Source organism: Myxocyprinus asiaticus, chromosome 27 (genome assembly GCF_019703515.2).
Source record: "Myxocyprinus asiaticus isolate MX2 ecotype Aquarium Trade chromosome 27, UBuf_Myxa_2, whole genome shotgun sequence".
Taxonomy (NCBI): Eukaryota; Metazoa; Chordata; class Actinopteri; order Cypriniformes; family Catostomidae; genus Myxocyprinus; species Myxocyprinus asiaticus.
This window is the reverse complement of record NC_059370.1, coordinates 22,182,139-22,198,720: the sequence shown is the minus strand read 5'-3', so window position 1 is coordinate 22,198,720 and position 16,582 is coordinate 22,182,139. Positions and strand designations below refer to the sequence as shown.

The 16,582-nt window shown below is 37.4% G+C and overlaps 1 protein-coding gene across 2 annotated transcripts; it reads right to left on the bottom strand.

Moving 5' to 3' along the window:
• Positions 1 to 38: 38 nt before the first annotated feature.
• Positions 39 to 14,132, bottom strand: LOC127418254 (glutathione reductase, mitochondrial-like). 2 transcript variants are annotated; one of them, XM_051658733.1, is made up of 13 exons: positions 13,863 to 14,132; positions 13,541 to 13,567; positions 13,330 to 13,418; positions 12,893 to 12,962; positions 12,616 to 12,763; positions 5,130 to 5,184; positions 4,939 to 5,038; positions 4,764 to 4,850; positions 4,439 to 4,606; positions 3,634 to 3,745; positions 1,358 to 1,489; positions 1,034 to 1,167; positions 39 to 748 (listed from the first exon to the last, which is right to left on the bottom strand). In XM_051658733.1, the coding sequence occupies exons 1-13, from the start codon at positions 14,091 to 14,093 to the stop codon at positions 599 to 601; spliced, it is 1,503 nt and encodes a 500-aa protein (XP_051514693.1). In that variant the 5' UTR covers positions 14,094 to 14,132; the 3' UTR covers positions 39 to 598. The 2 variants fall into 2 exon arrangements, with proteins under 2 accessions (XP_051514693.1, XP_051514694.1); XM_051658734.1 differs by having other exon boundaries at positions 40 to 748; positions 13,871 to 13,988.
• Between the last annotated feature and the right edge of the window lie 2,450 nt (positions 14,133 to 16,582).

Sequence of the window (16,582 nt, the reverse complement as noted above, 5' to 3'; positions counted from 1 at the left end):
TGTAGTAAAAAATTAATTAGAACATTATTTTAGATGAATTATTAAAAAAAAAAAAAACCCAGAAAAAAAGGAAAATAGAAGCATTTTCACAAGTGAACCACACAGTGCATGTATACAGAGCAAACACTATCTAGTACCCACTACTAATGAAAGCAACTCTCATTTGTTTTCCACAACTGAATTCAGAATTCTAGAAATGTAAGAGCAACAACGTTTGAATTTTTGTATAGAAACAAATTTTAGTTCAAGCTTTCATAAATTATCAAGCCTTCATTTGACACTGTTCCAATCAAACAATACCTACAAGCACTTGTCTGAGCTACAAGTCCTGTGAGATATCGGAGCGATGGGGTACAACATTGCAAATCTACATGAGACTCTTGTCTGTTTATTGTTGTTTGTATTTGACTTTCTTAAACACTGGCAAAAGCACATGACCCCAGGGACATAACAAACCCAGTGCTGTATATGCTCATCACTGTCATGGTCAAACACTGCTATGTAGATGTTGGGAAAATAGTCTGAGAAGTTGTATTTTTTTATTGTTTGATTTGAACAGCTGTTCATCTTGAAAGGCATGTTCGGAGATGGATTGAGATTAGCGCAATGTAACCAGCTCCTCTGATGAAGTGGGGTGGATGGCAATGGTTTTGTCAAAGTCTGCTTTAGTAGCCCCCATGTTGACAGCCACAGCAAAACCCTGAAGCATCTCATCACAGCCAAAACCCTGCATATGAAGACCAACCACCTAAAAAACAAAAAAGGCCCATGCATGTGACTTAGCGAAAAGGAGTTTAACTTATTTACTCTCAGGACTGAAGGAGGACATAAAAGAACATAAAAGGCAGCATAAAGGTAATCCACTAGACTCCAGTGGTTTCATCCATGATGAAAATGTAACTTCACTATAAATCTTGACATCTGCAGTGTCCTTGGTGCATTCATGATTTGAAGCTCGATTACACTTCCTCTTGCTTGAAATCCCTTTAAAACTCATATGCAGTATGATCTATAGACTTTTGTATGCCCTCACCTTTTCATCTTTGCCTGCACACACAAGCTTCATGATGCACTGACTCTTTCGAGTGGTGATGGCGTAATACATTGGAGTGAAAGAGGTAGTATAAACTTTCACATTGTCCTTTCCCCAGCTCCTGACTGCTTCATCTATAAAAACATGACATATTTTTCATTCACTTTGTATTTGTAGTTTTGGTAGTTAAGATGCCAACCAAGTCAGTCTATTTACCCTACACACATTAGGACATACTACAAAAAGAGTTTGCTGACTAGACAATAAATATTAAGTTCTAAACCCAAAGAAGGCCATGATGAAGTTATTTGTACAAATGCTCACCTTCAGTTAGTCCCACTGTGCCAATAGGTGGATGGCTGAACACAACCGTAGGGATGTTACTATAATTAATTTTGGAGTCTGCTTTACCCTCAAACAGTCGATGAGCAAGCTTTCTACCAGCAGCAATAGCAACTGTCCATACAAAAAAACAGGAGACAATTGAGCTTATATAAGAGCTGAACTTGCTTTTAACAGATATTATTGAAGGTAAAAAAATAAAAATAAGAATAATGGTCAACATGTCAAATCTACTCTGACCAGTAGATATCACTGGATTAACAGAATAAATAGCCAAGTAACAAGGCAGCAAAGTTAAAGCCATGAAACAGTGAAGAGAATCAACTTCCTCCAGTGAAGGGTCTGTTTTAAAAACTAAATAATGTGAATGGCTTTATTTACATGAGAACAAATTGAATCACAGTATAGACTGGATAACACTGGTATAAAATTACATACTTTATGTTCATTCAATTATTTTAAATAGCATTATTAGGTGATATTAATACATATATAAGTGGAATTAATAGTATGTACTCAAAAGGGGACCATGAAATATACCCTGAAACCCAGGAGAGGCCTTGAAGGAATAGTTCACTCAAAAATGAAAATTTACTCACCCTAATGCTATCCAGGGTGTGTTTGACTGTCTTTTTTTCACAAGAACACAAATTAAGATTTTTTGAAGAATATTTCAGCTCTGTTGGTCCATACAATGCAAGTAAATGGGTGCCAACTTTTTGAAGCACCAAAAAGTAAAAAATAAAAAATAAAAAAATTATAATCCATACGAATCCAGTGGTCTAATTAAAGCGAAACACTGGGTGTGTGCCTGGTTTATACTTTGTAAGAAGCCAAGCTTTTTTCTCCTGGACGAACTAAAGCACCCTAGGCGAATGAAGCCGTCGTTTATACTACATGCGGCGTTGTTTTAAAATTAGTTCGATTAGGGTGATGTCATGTGTTTAATGTACTGTTCCAGCCACAAGTAAAGTCAATAATGCAGGTTTTTCTCTCGGTGCAGAACCGGCACTTTTAGCGCTGTGCCGCTTCTTTGCTTTACTTGTCACGGCCCCTTGAATCTCTCTCTCCACTCATTTGTCATGGCTGTGCTGTTTTTGTAGAGTTTGTGTTGCAAATCATGTAAAAATATACTTCCACGCAATCTCTTAAGAGACGGGCTTAAAAGTTATCCATTTTAATGACATTAACCTAGGTAACAACTCCTCAGCTGGCACGTGCAATTGTAAATAAAAAGCGTCACGTCCAAACCACACCTACGATTAGTTTTAACCAATCATCAAAGTTTTTCGACCAGCCGAGTTCTCCTAGATCAAGAATTTCAAAGTTGCGTAGGGCACCAATTCCCTAGGGGAGCAACAGAAACCCCACTGGCTGCCCTTACTCGCATGTTATACATTATTCAAGGACCCAGTAGCAGTCGCAGAACACAGACATTCACCTCACGCGTACACTTACTTTCCAATCCCCCTATTTGTAGGCAAACTAAACTAAGTCTTTTCACCTAGTAAATATAAATTAGCCTTAAGAAATAGCTAAATATTTTAGAACTTTTTTCACTAAAAATGTTTGCTTCTGGACAACTTGAGGTTTGTTCGTTGACGAGGGTGGAGTTGAAACTGCCTCTCGTGTGACGTAAGCACGAAAGCCTCCTCTGCATAGATATTCATACATAGATCCCTTATTAGCAGCCGTTTCTATGGACCGCAGTCCTTTTTTTGACACAAAAGGAGTTTATGCAGCGGTCTGAGCAAGGCGCTCGGTCTGAGGCATCTCCTCCACTCACTCACTTGTATTCAAACCGATTCAAACAGCTCTCCTTGTTCACCGTTCCAAGATGGTGCCGCAGTTGACGTGTTCAAACCAGCCTAATGTGGCATCTATGCATGAATGAATTTAGTCATTTTAAATATTGATCCATTTCTTACACACCCCTAGCGTTTCACTTCAGAAGACATTAATGACATTAATTAATCCACTGAAGTCGAACGGATTAATTTTATGATGGCTATATGTGCTTCTTGGAGCTTCAAAAATTTGGCACCCATTCACTTGCGTTTTATGGACCTACAGAGCTGAAATATTCTTTCAAAAAAATCTTCATTTGTGTCCTGAAAAAGAAAGAAAGTCATTCACATCTGGGATGGCATGAGGGTGAGTAAATGATGACAGAATTTTTATTTTTGGGTGAAAAAAATCCTTTAATGTACAGTATGTAGAAACTATATGCCTGTAGGATTTGACCATTGAAACCATACCAGGTGTAAGAAGAGCTTTCCCACAAACATCCCCAACTGCATAGATGCCCGGTCGAGTTGTGTTCTGGAAGTCATCCACAACAATATGTCCCCTTTCATCGAGCGTCACACCCTGAATAACAATACACCATCTGTTATTTGTGATTCATCAATAAGTGATGAAGTGAGAGGATAAAGCTTCCAATATTAAATAGCATAGCAACTGTGGTGTAAAGGATTGTTCTGGGTTCAAAACTACTTCTCCCTCTGTTTGTAAAAAGCAAATATTGCATGTACAGTAATGCACTCACAATGTAGTCTACTGGGCAATGCACTGCAGAGGGTTTAAAAGAAGAAATGTTTTGTTGTTCTTGCATTTTTGTAAAAGCAAAAGATTAAAAATTCATTCTCCTGTAACAGGAAAAACATCTTATTTGAGCTGTAAAGTTGTCCAAATCTTCCTCTTAGTGGTAGGACTGCTGTTCTAGGTGAATGAACTGATTTTTCTCAATGTAAAAATCTCCTTTCTAGTATTCTTGCATAACGCATGTAACTTGCATAGACAAGTTTAGTAAACAATCTTATTACACTAGTACATTAGCATGCATAGCACATAGTCTTGTGGAAATACCATTGAAACAGTATTTTTTATGTTTATCGCCTTGCCCCAGGAGCATTACTTTAAATGCATTTTAATACTAATGATTTCATACTTTATACTAATGTAGATTTTGAATTATGTGGGAAGCAAATGCTGATTAGAGCATTACACACAAAATGCATAATCTATATTTCTAATGAAAATCAAATTTAAATCCATTTTTACTATTTGACTGAGGTTGAGTCCAGCCGTGTTGGGCTCTCTGCCAATGGCCCAGAGCAGACAGTCCACCTCATGGATGGTATCAAACTTCTCCTGTGCATCCTTGTCGTCAGGGTCCTTTGTCACCAGCATAACAGCTAGGCCTTTGTTAGTCTTCTGTACTGACTTCACCTACAAACAATATCAGTTCACAAACTTAAACATATATTTGGAAAATACTTTAAATACATTGGAAAATGGAAAATTCCCCAAACAAACCAATGCACCACAATGAAAAAAAGAGGCCACATACGCATAACTTTACTCAGTACTACTTAATACTAGTTACCTGAGTATTCTTCCTTATGTCAATACCATGATTTTGCAATTCTTTAGTGCAATTTGAGCTGATCAAGGCATCAAAGTTCCTCAATACCTAATAAAAGAAAGAACACCAACACTGCCTGTTGTGGGATATATGTGACAGTAGCATTTAATAAAGTGACAATGAAAAGGGGTCTTACCCCGCCTTGTCGAATGATGATAGATGTTTTGGACCCCAGAGTGGAAAGGATACCAGCCATCTCCACAGCAATATACCCTGCCCCAACTATGACACTACGTCTGGGTGTGCATACAGTGAGGTTACTTTATATAAGCTAAGAAAACACAACCATTGAAGCAGAGATAACAAGTCTGTGAAACACTGACTTACTTAGGACAAGACTCAAGTTCAAAGAATCCATCGCTGGTAATGCCTAAACTGGCTCCTGCAATAAAACATTTAAATTTTCAGTATGTTCTAAGCAATTGCTGTCTTACCAATGCAACACAACAAGAAGTTGACCGATTTTAATGATACCAATAACTCCGGTGGTGGAAAAGGCTGATAAACAATTGATCGCTTATTAGTTTTTAAAATCAATTTCTAGAATGTTAAAAAGTCATTATGACAAGCACAGATATAAATGCTACAAAATGAATAAATTCCAGATGCAGTTTATTGTTCAACCAAAATCCCAATAATAATGAGAAAAATTAAGATTTGGTGCATAACGTGTGACTTGTCACTATCAACAAGCCCAAAACATACCTAGGACACTTATTTTAAAATGAAGGAGACTTGGACCTGTTACAAGTAAGTAAACAATTGTAGTGAAAAGGACTTAAATGTTGATCTGTTTCTCACCCAAAGCGATCGCATTGCTTTAAAAGACATTGATTTAACCACTGGAGTCGTATGGATATTTATACATCCACTTGCATTGTTTGGACCTACAGAGCTGAGATATTCTTCTAAAAATCTTTGTTTGTATTCTGCTGAAGAAAGAAAGTCATACACATCTGGGATGGCATGAGGGTGAGTACATTATGAGAGAATTTAAATTTTTGGGTGAGCTAACCCTTTAATGGGAGAGGAAACCCCCTGGCAAGAATTATGGAATCACCACACTTAGAGGATGCTCACCCAGCTTTTTTACTTCGTAGCAAATAAACACATCACAGATATGAAACAAAACAATTTTTGTTTAATAGCTGAACTGGCTTTGTGAAACATCCCTCAAACAAATTAAATTACATTATTTTAATTAATTGCATATTTTTTTCCAGATCAAGTAGAGGAAAAAATTATGGAATCACTCAATGTTGAGGAAAAAATTATGGAATCACCTTGTAATTTGCATTTCTAAAACAAATACAAGTCTAAAAATGCAAATTAGTCTGCAGTTAAAAGAGAGTGCTTACAGACCTTAACGAGCTGATGGACTTGGCTAACTGAAAGGAAACATGGCCCCAACAAGAGAGTTGTCAATTGAAACAATGGAAAGATTATAAATCTCCTTCAAGAAGGAAATCCAACACGGAGTGTGGCAAAAGAAGTTGGTTGTTCCCAGTCAGCTGAGTTTAAAATTTGGTGCAAGTATAAACAAAATGGCAAGTTTATAAAAGGAAAACATACGGGTAGATCAAGGAAGATAGAAAACTCAAAGTAATATGCCTTGAAAATAGGAAATGCACAACAAAACAACTGAAAAACAATCGGGCGGAAACAGGAGTGAATGTTTGTGACAGAACTGTAAGAAATCGACTGAATGAAATGGGATTTACATACAGAAAAGCCAAACGAAAACCAGCACTAACACCTAAACAGAAGAAAACAAGGCTACAGTGGGCTAAAGAGAAGCAATCATGAAAGTGATATTCAATGATGAATCACGAATCTGCATTGGCCAAGTTGATGATTCTGCAACTTTTGTCTGGTGCCGTTCTAATGAAACATATAAAGATGAGTGCCTGAAGAAAACAATAACATTTCCCCATTCATTTATGATATGGGGGTTGCATGTCAGGTAAAGGACCAGGGGAGATGGCAATCATTACCTCAACAGTCCCGCACAGGTGTTTTAAATTTAAATTTAAATTTTGGACACTTTCCTCATTCCATCGATAGAAAATAGGTTTGGTGAAGATGAAGTCATTTTTACGGATGATAATGCATCTTGCCACAGAGCAAAGAGTGTTAAAGCTTGTCTTCAGGAAAGGCATATCATGGCCAGCAAACAGTCCGGATCTCAATCTGACTGAAAATTTATGGTGGAAATTTAAAAAACTGGTCCATGACAAGGCTCCATCCTGCAAAGCTGATCTGTCAACTGCTATTCAGGAAAGTTGGAACCAGCTTAATGGAGAATATTGTTTTTCAAGTCCATGCCTCAAAGAAGTCAGGCCATCATAAAAGCCAGAGGAGGAAACAACAAATTACTAATTGTGATTTTTTTTGTTGATGATTTCATCATTTTTTTCCTCAACATTTTGTGATTCCATCATTTTTTCCTCTACTTGATCTGGAAAAAAAATATGCCATTAATTAAAATAATGTAATTTAATTTGTTTGAGGGATGTTTCATGAAGCCAGAATGTTCAGCTACTAAACAACATTTTTTTGTGTCATATCTGTGATGTGTTTATTTGCTACAAAATAAAAAATCTGGGTGAACATCCTCTAAGCGTGGTGATTCCATCATTTTTGAAAGAGGCTGTATATTTGTTAGACCTCAAGAATGAATGTAAATAGAACTTGATTGTTTACAAATAAACTCCACAGGGTAACCAGCTTTTTAAACTGAAGTTCAAGAAGTACACTCAGTTTAGGATTTAATACTACATAAGGTGTTTGACCACTTTTTGATTAAATCCACTGAAAGATGTTCTTGTGACACTCCAGACTTCAGTTTAGTAGGTGGCGATAATGCACCATAAACTGGATTGCCAACTGCCAATAAACATCACAAGAAGAAATACTTTCTTGCCTGTGTCAAAACATTAATGGACATGACTGCTATGTATCATGAAAAACATTTGATTAGGGCTGTTGATTTAATGCGTTAATTCAGTGTGATGAATTATATAAAAATAATGTGTTAAAAAGTTTTGCGCAATTAATCATGTCCCTGGCCCAAAATATGGAATATTCCTACTATAAGAGCAATTCTAGCTTGAAGTACCACCTGTTTGTAGCAGGGGGCAGTAAGCAAAACTCTAGCTAACACACAGCTGTGCTGACAACAAACCTCACTCAGGCTGGCTTGACACTAGCGAAAGCACAAGATGAGAATGCCTTATTGCATTTAAACACAGCTGGACGGAGCGCAATTTCCGGATGCAGGGATTTCGAGATGTGTTTTCCTAAGTTTCAAACTACGTTTAACTTGACACAGCGACCTAAGACCACTGTGTTTATGACGCGATGCAACCAAAGTGACACACTCCAAAAAGTCTGTCTGATGCCTGTATACATTGATAAGTCCTAAGAAAAGCCCTTACTATAGGTCTATTGACAAATTCAATTGCAAAACGGATTACTGTGGACTGTAGGCCAATGATGATTAGGATTATGTTTAATAATTTGGAAATAAATAATATTTACTTTGTAAGGCTTGCACCAGGATGTCTGCACCCAAAAGGCTCTGTGAGAGCCAACGTCATAAAACTCTCACACAGAAGAGCATCTCTACATGAGACAACACATCCTACTGATTAAGGACCATAAAACGCACATCTGCAATCTCTCTCACCTCAAGTCACTTTAGGGTCACCAAAAACTAAGTTATGACTTATCCTTTTCTGTAATGTAAAAGGTTTTCTGATCATACATGTTTGGTATAATTCAAGAGGTCTCAGTGCAACTGGTAAAACAGTCTCATTCCCTTTCAGCAAAGTTAAATCACAAGTAAGATTCAAGAACTTAGTAAAATACTGCATTCTATCAGGGACATGTCTCTTCCAGATCTCTCACAGGGACCAGATGCTGTATGCAGATTAGGTGCATTCTTTGTAAACATCAAACGACCTACTCAATCACAAGTTTCAAAGGTCTACCTTCAAACCCCTAAATTGTAAACCAAATCCTGAATAACATCAAACACACACATCTGAAATAACAATAGAATCGTTTGGTATTTAAGGAGAGAGGACAAGGAATCAGGAAATCTGTAGTCAGATCTCGCACACAATTGCTGTGTGTAGGTTTTCTCTTACCAGGTACGCAATTCTTATTTCTTATGAATTTGACATATTATTGTCTAATTGGAATTGATGAATGTATTATTTTACCTGGTAAATAAATTGTTACATTTCAGTTTATTCTGATATGCTCTGAAATGATTGTCTTTAGTAGATTACGTTAAGTCCATGTTTCCGCAAATATACGACCAGGTTAGTAGTGAACTAAAGCTCAGATCTGAGTGGAGCATGGGGCACACCGACTGAGACTTTAGAGCTCTGACTAACAAATTGGCATAAGTTTTAGTGTACTTAGAGTGTACAGGCTCGTTATGGAATTTCCGTTTAGGACAACATGAAGTTGTCGACCAACCTAAATAGGGTGAAGTCTAAACCTCTGGTTATTGTAATATTTTCTAGCTAAGTGTACATAGGAAACTATGGCATGATTATGTAAAGCTATTTTAACTTAGGTATTGTTGGTCTATCTTTGTAAATTTAGTGGTCATGACCTCTGGGTAGAAATAATATTACTCTAATTAAGTGTTTACTATCTAAGGGGACTAAACAAAATACTTTTAGATAAAAGGGCAAGCATGAGCAGCCATCTAATTAGTATTTAGTCAATTACTGTTTTAATGACCAATACTGGCGTATTTGTGACCGTGAGATCCGTGTACATGGCCGGCACGAGACTCTCTAAGCGACAGGAATCTGAATGAATGAGTACAATATAAAATAGAGTTAAATACGATGATCAAATGTTAAACCAAATTGACTAATGACAATTAAGATTGGAACATTAATATATCCTTGGAATCTTTTATAATTGGAGTCAGATAAAATAAACGGGGATCATAAAACGAATAATATAGTTATTTAATTGGAACGAAATAACTTAAACTGAATGCGCACGATAAGACAGAACGCGCAGGAGACCTTCAGCCATGCCACTGGATACCGTCCTTGGGCCATTGGGTGGCCTCCCCCTTACAACTTACAAAGCAACTTTTTGTATTACCTTAAAAATGCGTTACTCATTTGCCACAATAATGTAATGCATTTTAATTATCTGAATTTTTATATTTATAATATGTATTATAATGAAAAATATTTAAATATAACTATTTAAAATTATTTAATCATTATACATTAAATTATTGTTATTTGGGGGCCTTTTTAAACAAATACTAATGTATGTGATTCATTTGATTAATTAATCAACATCTCATGTAATTAATTAGATTAAAAATTTGAATCGATGGACAGCCCTTCATTTGACTTAATAGTACATATATAAACAGCAATAGTGTTGATGTCAGAGTCACTGTTGTATTCAGTAGATGTATTGCATTGTCAGTGCTGTTTTGTTCGGTACACAATGACATTATATTAGCCAGATAGCTAGCTAGCGGCTACCTAGCCTCTTTACTATTTCACATGACAACAGGGCTATACAGTTGAAGTCAGATGTTTTCATACACCTTAGCCAAATACATTTAAATTCAGTTTTTCACAATTCCTCACATTTAATCGTAGAAAACATTCCCTATCTTAGGTCAGATAGGATCACTACTTTATTTTAAGAATGTGAAATGTCAGAATAATAGTAGAGAGAATGATTTATTTCAGCTTTTACTTCTTTCATAACATTCCCAGTTGGTCAGAAGTTTACATACACTTTGTTAGTATTTGGTAGCATTGCCTTTAAATTGATTAACTTTGATTAACAGTTTTGGGTAGCCTTCCACAAGCTTCTCACAATAAGTTGCTGGAATTTTGGCCCATTCCTCCAGACAGACCTGGTGTAACTGTTTCAGTTTTGCAGGCCTCCTTGCTCGCACACGCTTTTTCAGTTCTGCTAATTGTTCTATCGGATTGAGGTCAGGGCTTTGTGATGGCCACTCCAATACCTGACTTTGTTGTCCTTAAGTCATTTTGCCACAAATTGGAGGTTTGTTTGGGGTCATTGTCCATTTGGAAGACCCATTTGCGGCCGAGCTTTAACTTCCTGGCTGATGTCTTGAGATGTTGCTTCAATATATCCACATAATTTTTCTTCCTCATGAAGCTATCTATTTTGTGAAGTGCACCAGTTTCTCCTGCAGCAAAGCACCCCCACAACATGCCACCCCCATGCTTCACGGTTGGGATGGTGTTCTTCAGCTTGCAAGCCTCACCCTTTTTCCTCCAAACATAACAATGGTCATTATGGCCAAACAGTTACATTTTTGTTTCATCAGACCAGAGGACATTTCTCCAATAAGTTAAATCTTTGTCCTCATGTGCACTTGCAAACTGTAGTCTGGCTTTTTATGGTGGTTTTGGAGCAGTGGCTTCTTCCTTGCTGAGCAGCCTTTCAGGTTATTCTGATATAGGACTCATTTTACTGTGGATATAGATACTTGTCTACCTGTTTCCTCCAGCATCTTCACAAGGTCCTTTGCTGCTGTTCTGGGATTGATTTGCACTTTTCACCAAACTACATTCATCTCTAGGAGACAGAATGCATCTCCTTCCTGAGCGGTATGTTGGCTGCATGGTCCCATGGTGTTTATACTTGCGTACTATTGTTTGTACAGATGAATGTGATACCTTCAGGCATTTGGAAATTGCTCTCTAGGACGAACCAGAATTGTGGAGGTCCACAAATTTTTTTCTTAGGTCTTGGCTGATTTCTTTTGATTTTCCCATGATGTCAAGCAATGAGGCACTGAGTTTGAAGATAGGCCTTAAAATACATCCACAGGTACACTTCCAATTCAGTAAACCTCCTATCAGAAGCTAATTGCCTAAAGGCTTGACACCATTTTCTGGAATTTTCCAAGCTGTTTAAAGGCACAGTTAACTTCGTGTATGTAAACTTCTGATCCCCTGGAATTGTGATATAGTCAATTAAAAGTGAAACAATCTGTCTGTAAACAATTGTTGGAAAAATAACTTGCATCATGCACAAAGTAGATGTCCTAAACGACTTGCCAAAACTGTAGTTTGCTAATATGAAATCTGTGGAGTGGTTAAAAAATTAGTTTTAATGACTTCAACCTATGTAAACTGCTGACTTCAACTGTATGTAGCCGCTAGCCAGCTAATACTTCCTGAGAGGCTGATTTCATGACTGTGATTTAGTTAACTAGTTATAACAATGCTGAACTGTTTGCGTTTTAATGACATGTTCCTGGAGCTGATCATCTAGATATAGATCATAGGCTAAACATTGAAAATTACTCAAAAGTTTATGATCAATATCGAAGATTTATTTTTTCCGATAAATATCTATATCATTTTATCGCAAAGCCCTATCGGCAACTATCGGCATAGATTTTAGCTGATAACCAATAGTTCCGAAAAGGAACTATCGGCACTGATTAATCTGCAAAACTGTTATATCGGTCGACCTCTACAAACAATAACGTACAGAAATCACATTAAATGTGATGTGTGTTATTTTTTCAATATTAAAATACATTCTCCTGATATGCAGAGACAACTTTAAGCAAGCCATTCTTAGGCTGATTTACAGAAATATCTAAACATATTAACTTTTTCAAATTCTGCTTGGTGATGCTTATGACAGATAAATTACACACTTCCCCTTTATTAGTGGGGACAAATAGCTTTACAAGGATGTGGAGACAGAACAGCAGAGGTCAAGCAGGAGGTACATTTTTCATAATAAACTTCAGACATAAGCCCACCTGGCACATCATCGTCACTGACAGTGGACGGGTGGCCGCCAGTGGCGATTAAAATATGGGGTGCCGTGTACTTCTTTCCATTGACTTCAACAGTGGGTTCAGGGTCATCAGTGAACCTTGCATAGCCATGGATGGTCTCAATTTTGACCTGTATGCAACAACAAACAGCTCCTCCTTAGTCATTACATTAACATTGATTGAAAAGGTTTAAGCCCATGTGAATATTTTATCTTTCACAAATAACTTTTCACATTTATTGAATATTAAAACAGCCTACCTTGTCAAGGTTGTTCTGATAAATGTGATTAAGCCGACTGATGTAAGCATCCCTTTTGCGTTTAATGAATCTGAAAATAAACATAACCACTGAATGACCTTTATTCCAGTCATTTAGCATATTTCATTTCGGAGTCAGTAAAAATACTGGTTGAGCTGAACTCTCTACAGCCTACCTCCTCCTCTACACTATCAAACTGCTCCACCTCAAGTCTTTGTGTGTGACAAAATCAACCACACAAAAAGTTGTACTGGTATTATCAGCCACAATGGGGAAGAAAAACATATACTGCAAACAGACATGTATCCGAGCATGCAGGAACTTGAAAATCCTCAACTGTCACAAGAGTAAAAATCCCCTCTGTGAAAAGCATTACCACATCTTCTTAGTGGAAGAAATCAAGCCACTCCACAATGACCAAACATCATCTTACTTACTGCCAGCTAAAATGTGCATTTGCTCCTTCAAAGCCATAGTCTTCATGGTCATGGAGATACTCTGCATGGGTGGATGCATTCCACATGACCTGGATCATGCAAAAAGACACAATTTCATAATTGTTATATATATATATATTATAGATACATAATTTATATATTTTTATAAATTGTTTTTAAGGTGTAATGATAACAGTCAAGAAAAATCTACCTTTTTAGGAACACAACCAACATTAACCTGCAGCAAAGAAGGGGAAAGGTTTTATCACAATAAGTTTATGAATGACATCCATCACCAGGGATAAAAATGCATAGGTGCTGGACACGGTGCTTTTAAATTGCAACAAACCACAACATTACGCACAAAAACATTCCACAAAAAGCGCTCAATCTGGAGGCTTCCCAAAGTAGCTGGTTCATGTGACCAACTACTGTAAATAACTCTCCATCTTATAACGCAGCAATAGCACAGATCTATCTACATTGCGCTATGGTACATGTGGAGTTGCAGTAGCAGGAGGGTCTTTACTCACGCAGGTACCTCCGAGTCTGTGCCTTTCGATCACGGCAGCGGTGGCACCGAGTTCAGCCGCTCGACGTGCACCGGCCAACCCTCCGGATCCTCCGCCAATCACCAGGAAATCATAGCGGGTGGCGGATTCAGATGCCATGCTCCAGCTGAAGAGTCTACGAGAAGATGATAGTGATCGGCCAAGAGTAAGAAAAGACGCTCGCAGCCGAGTCAACGGGTTTAATATCTCCATAACCAGGAAGCCAACACCCTGACCAACGCCATAGTTTAACTAATGGGAGGGACCTGAAAGCCTGTGCTTAGTCATTGTGAATTGACACAATAGTGTGTAAATCCCAGAAGCAAGTATGGACAATAGTCATAGTTATTCATGCTTATTATTACTGTCCTTTACTGTCATCCTGTCTCCAATCCCGCGTGCTCAACTAACTTTGAACTCAGTTTTAAATATGTGCCGAGTCTTGATGAAGCAGAAAATACGTCTACTTCTAATAATAATAATAATAATAATAATAATCATCATCATCATCATATCTGGGCAAGAATGGAGCAAAATAAATCTGGAAAACGAATGTCCAGTGAACACGAACTCACCGTGTAAGTGTTGTCGTCATATAGTATATATTGACTTGAAACGGAAACCAGCTTGTAGTACATTTTAATCTTTGTTTACAAAAATTAAGGGTCGTTACATAGAAGTGTTGAGACTGAACTCTGCTGGCGCTTTATGTGTAGTAGTTGCACTGCCCATCTTCGCATACATGTATGTTGTTGCGTTGAGTGAGTGTCGATTGTCGAGGGAAAGTGTGAAGTCAGAATGAAAAAAGCAATGGACGCTGAGCTAATCTTAACCTAAACTGAACATTCGCATTTGAGCAAGCTGCATATTTCTCTCACTACTATTAGGTCTGTTTAAAGGAAAAGTTCACCCAATTCTATTCACTCTCCCTCATGCCATCCCAGATGTGTTTGACTTTTTTTCTTCTACAGAACGTAAAAACATTTTGTAAGAATATCTCAGCTCTGTAAGTCCATACAATGCAAAATGGTGACTAGAACTTTGAAGCTCCAGAAACCACATAAAGACAGCATACAAGTAATCCACACGACTCCAGTGGTTAAATCCATGTCTTCAGAAGCGATATGATAGGGCAGCATATCACGTGTATGGACCAACAGAGCTGAGATATTCTTCTAAACATCTTCATTTATGATCTGCTGAAAAAAGAAAGTTATACATATTTGGGATGGCATGAGGGTGAGTAAATGATGAGAGAATTTTCATTTTTGGGTGAACTAATCCAGAAGGACTGAGAAACAGTATAGCAAATAAAACTCAAAGCATTGAATCTACTGGATTTAAAATAGAATGTATATCTTGTGATTGCCATAATGTACAGTATATGTGGTTATTCTTTTAGAGTATTTTTCCCCTCTTGTTAACAATATGTTATTAACAGCCTTGTCATTTGATGGCTTTGTCTTTTAGTAGCACCTTATCCCCCCCCCAAAAAAAAGGAAACATTCTCCAATGTTTACTTAAAAATGCTGCTGGCCTCATGTGACTCAAAGGGTTTCCACTCAAATCCCATTGGTCTCTGGGAGAGAAGCGCTTGTAAAATTCAATATAATTTAAATCAGCGGTTCTCAAATTTATTTGGTCACGCCCACCTTTGAAAAAAAAAATTAAAAAAAATTAAAAAAAAAAACAATCGAAAGTGATCAAAATGTACAAGATTAACAGCATTTTCTTTCATCTTCATATCACGTAACAACAGTTTTATTTAAAAATACTATGAAAAGTGAATGAAAAGTTACACTTCACAGAAAAGAATCCGAATGATTGATCACATATTTAAGATTTTAATAATAATTGAAGGATTCATAGCTGTGAATGTTAATCCGCCTCAGACGTATCTATAAAACCATTTTTAAACTCCAGTAAACTTCCAGTAAGAATAAGCAACTGTGATTGGCCCATCTTGCCCAGCGCAGAGAAAAGTAACTGGTACCACGTGTCATCAACAAGCCAGAGAGATGAGAGGATGGCGATAGGCTGTCCAAGTTCCAAAAGCACCATACGAGTTGTCCTCAACTCTTGTGCCTTATATATCAATTCTTCTGAAGCCATTCGATAGTGTTGTGCGAGGGACCGACCGAAATATCAGTGTTAATTCATCGTTTCCCCCGTTTGAAACCGGCGCGCGAGACATCTTTGTTTACATAAGCGCAGCTGAGAGCGCACCTGACACTATTACATGCTTTGGGCAGTTCACGCTGCGGTGCCTGCCAAAAGTTTAAACAAAGCAGGAGAAAAAGCAGAGGTGTAGAAATTGCGCACATTAGTTCTTGCGTGTATTGTCACTATATTTGCTTCATGTGTGAAAGTGATTTGAGAACGGGTCAGTCTTCCGCGTCCCCCTTACAATACATTCGCGCCCTCCATATGGGGCGTGCACACCACACTTTCATAACCACTGATTTAAATAAATATAAGAATCATACCATCGTACCATGATGGGTTTTATTATTATTGTGGTGTGTAATAGTCGTTAAAGATCATGACTGGCCACGAGACACCACCACTGTGCCCTTGAGAAATGCACTTCACTTAACCCTTTTCGCTCCAAAATAGTTTTTGATAAAACTTTTGATAAAAGTGTCTGCTAATAAGACAAGTCATGACTAAAACTGACTAAATGCCCCACAATCTTACAGTGA

Bases quoted from the DNA above. Each gene is read 5' to 3' on its own strand.
- LOC127418254 (XM_051658733.1), bottom strand. From the start codon at position 14,093: ATGGAGATATTAAACCCGTTGACTCGGCTGCGAGCGTCTTTTCTTACT. The intron at 5,039-5,129 runs GTAAGTCAGTGT...ATGCACACCCAG, and splicing joins GAACTTGAGTCTTGTCCTAA to ACGTAGTGTCATAGTTGGGG. The intron at 1,168-1,357 runs GTGAGCATTTGT...ATGTTTTTATAG, and splicing joins CACAGTGGGACTAACTGAAG to ATGAAGCAGTCAGGAGCTGG.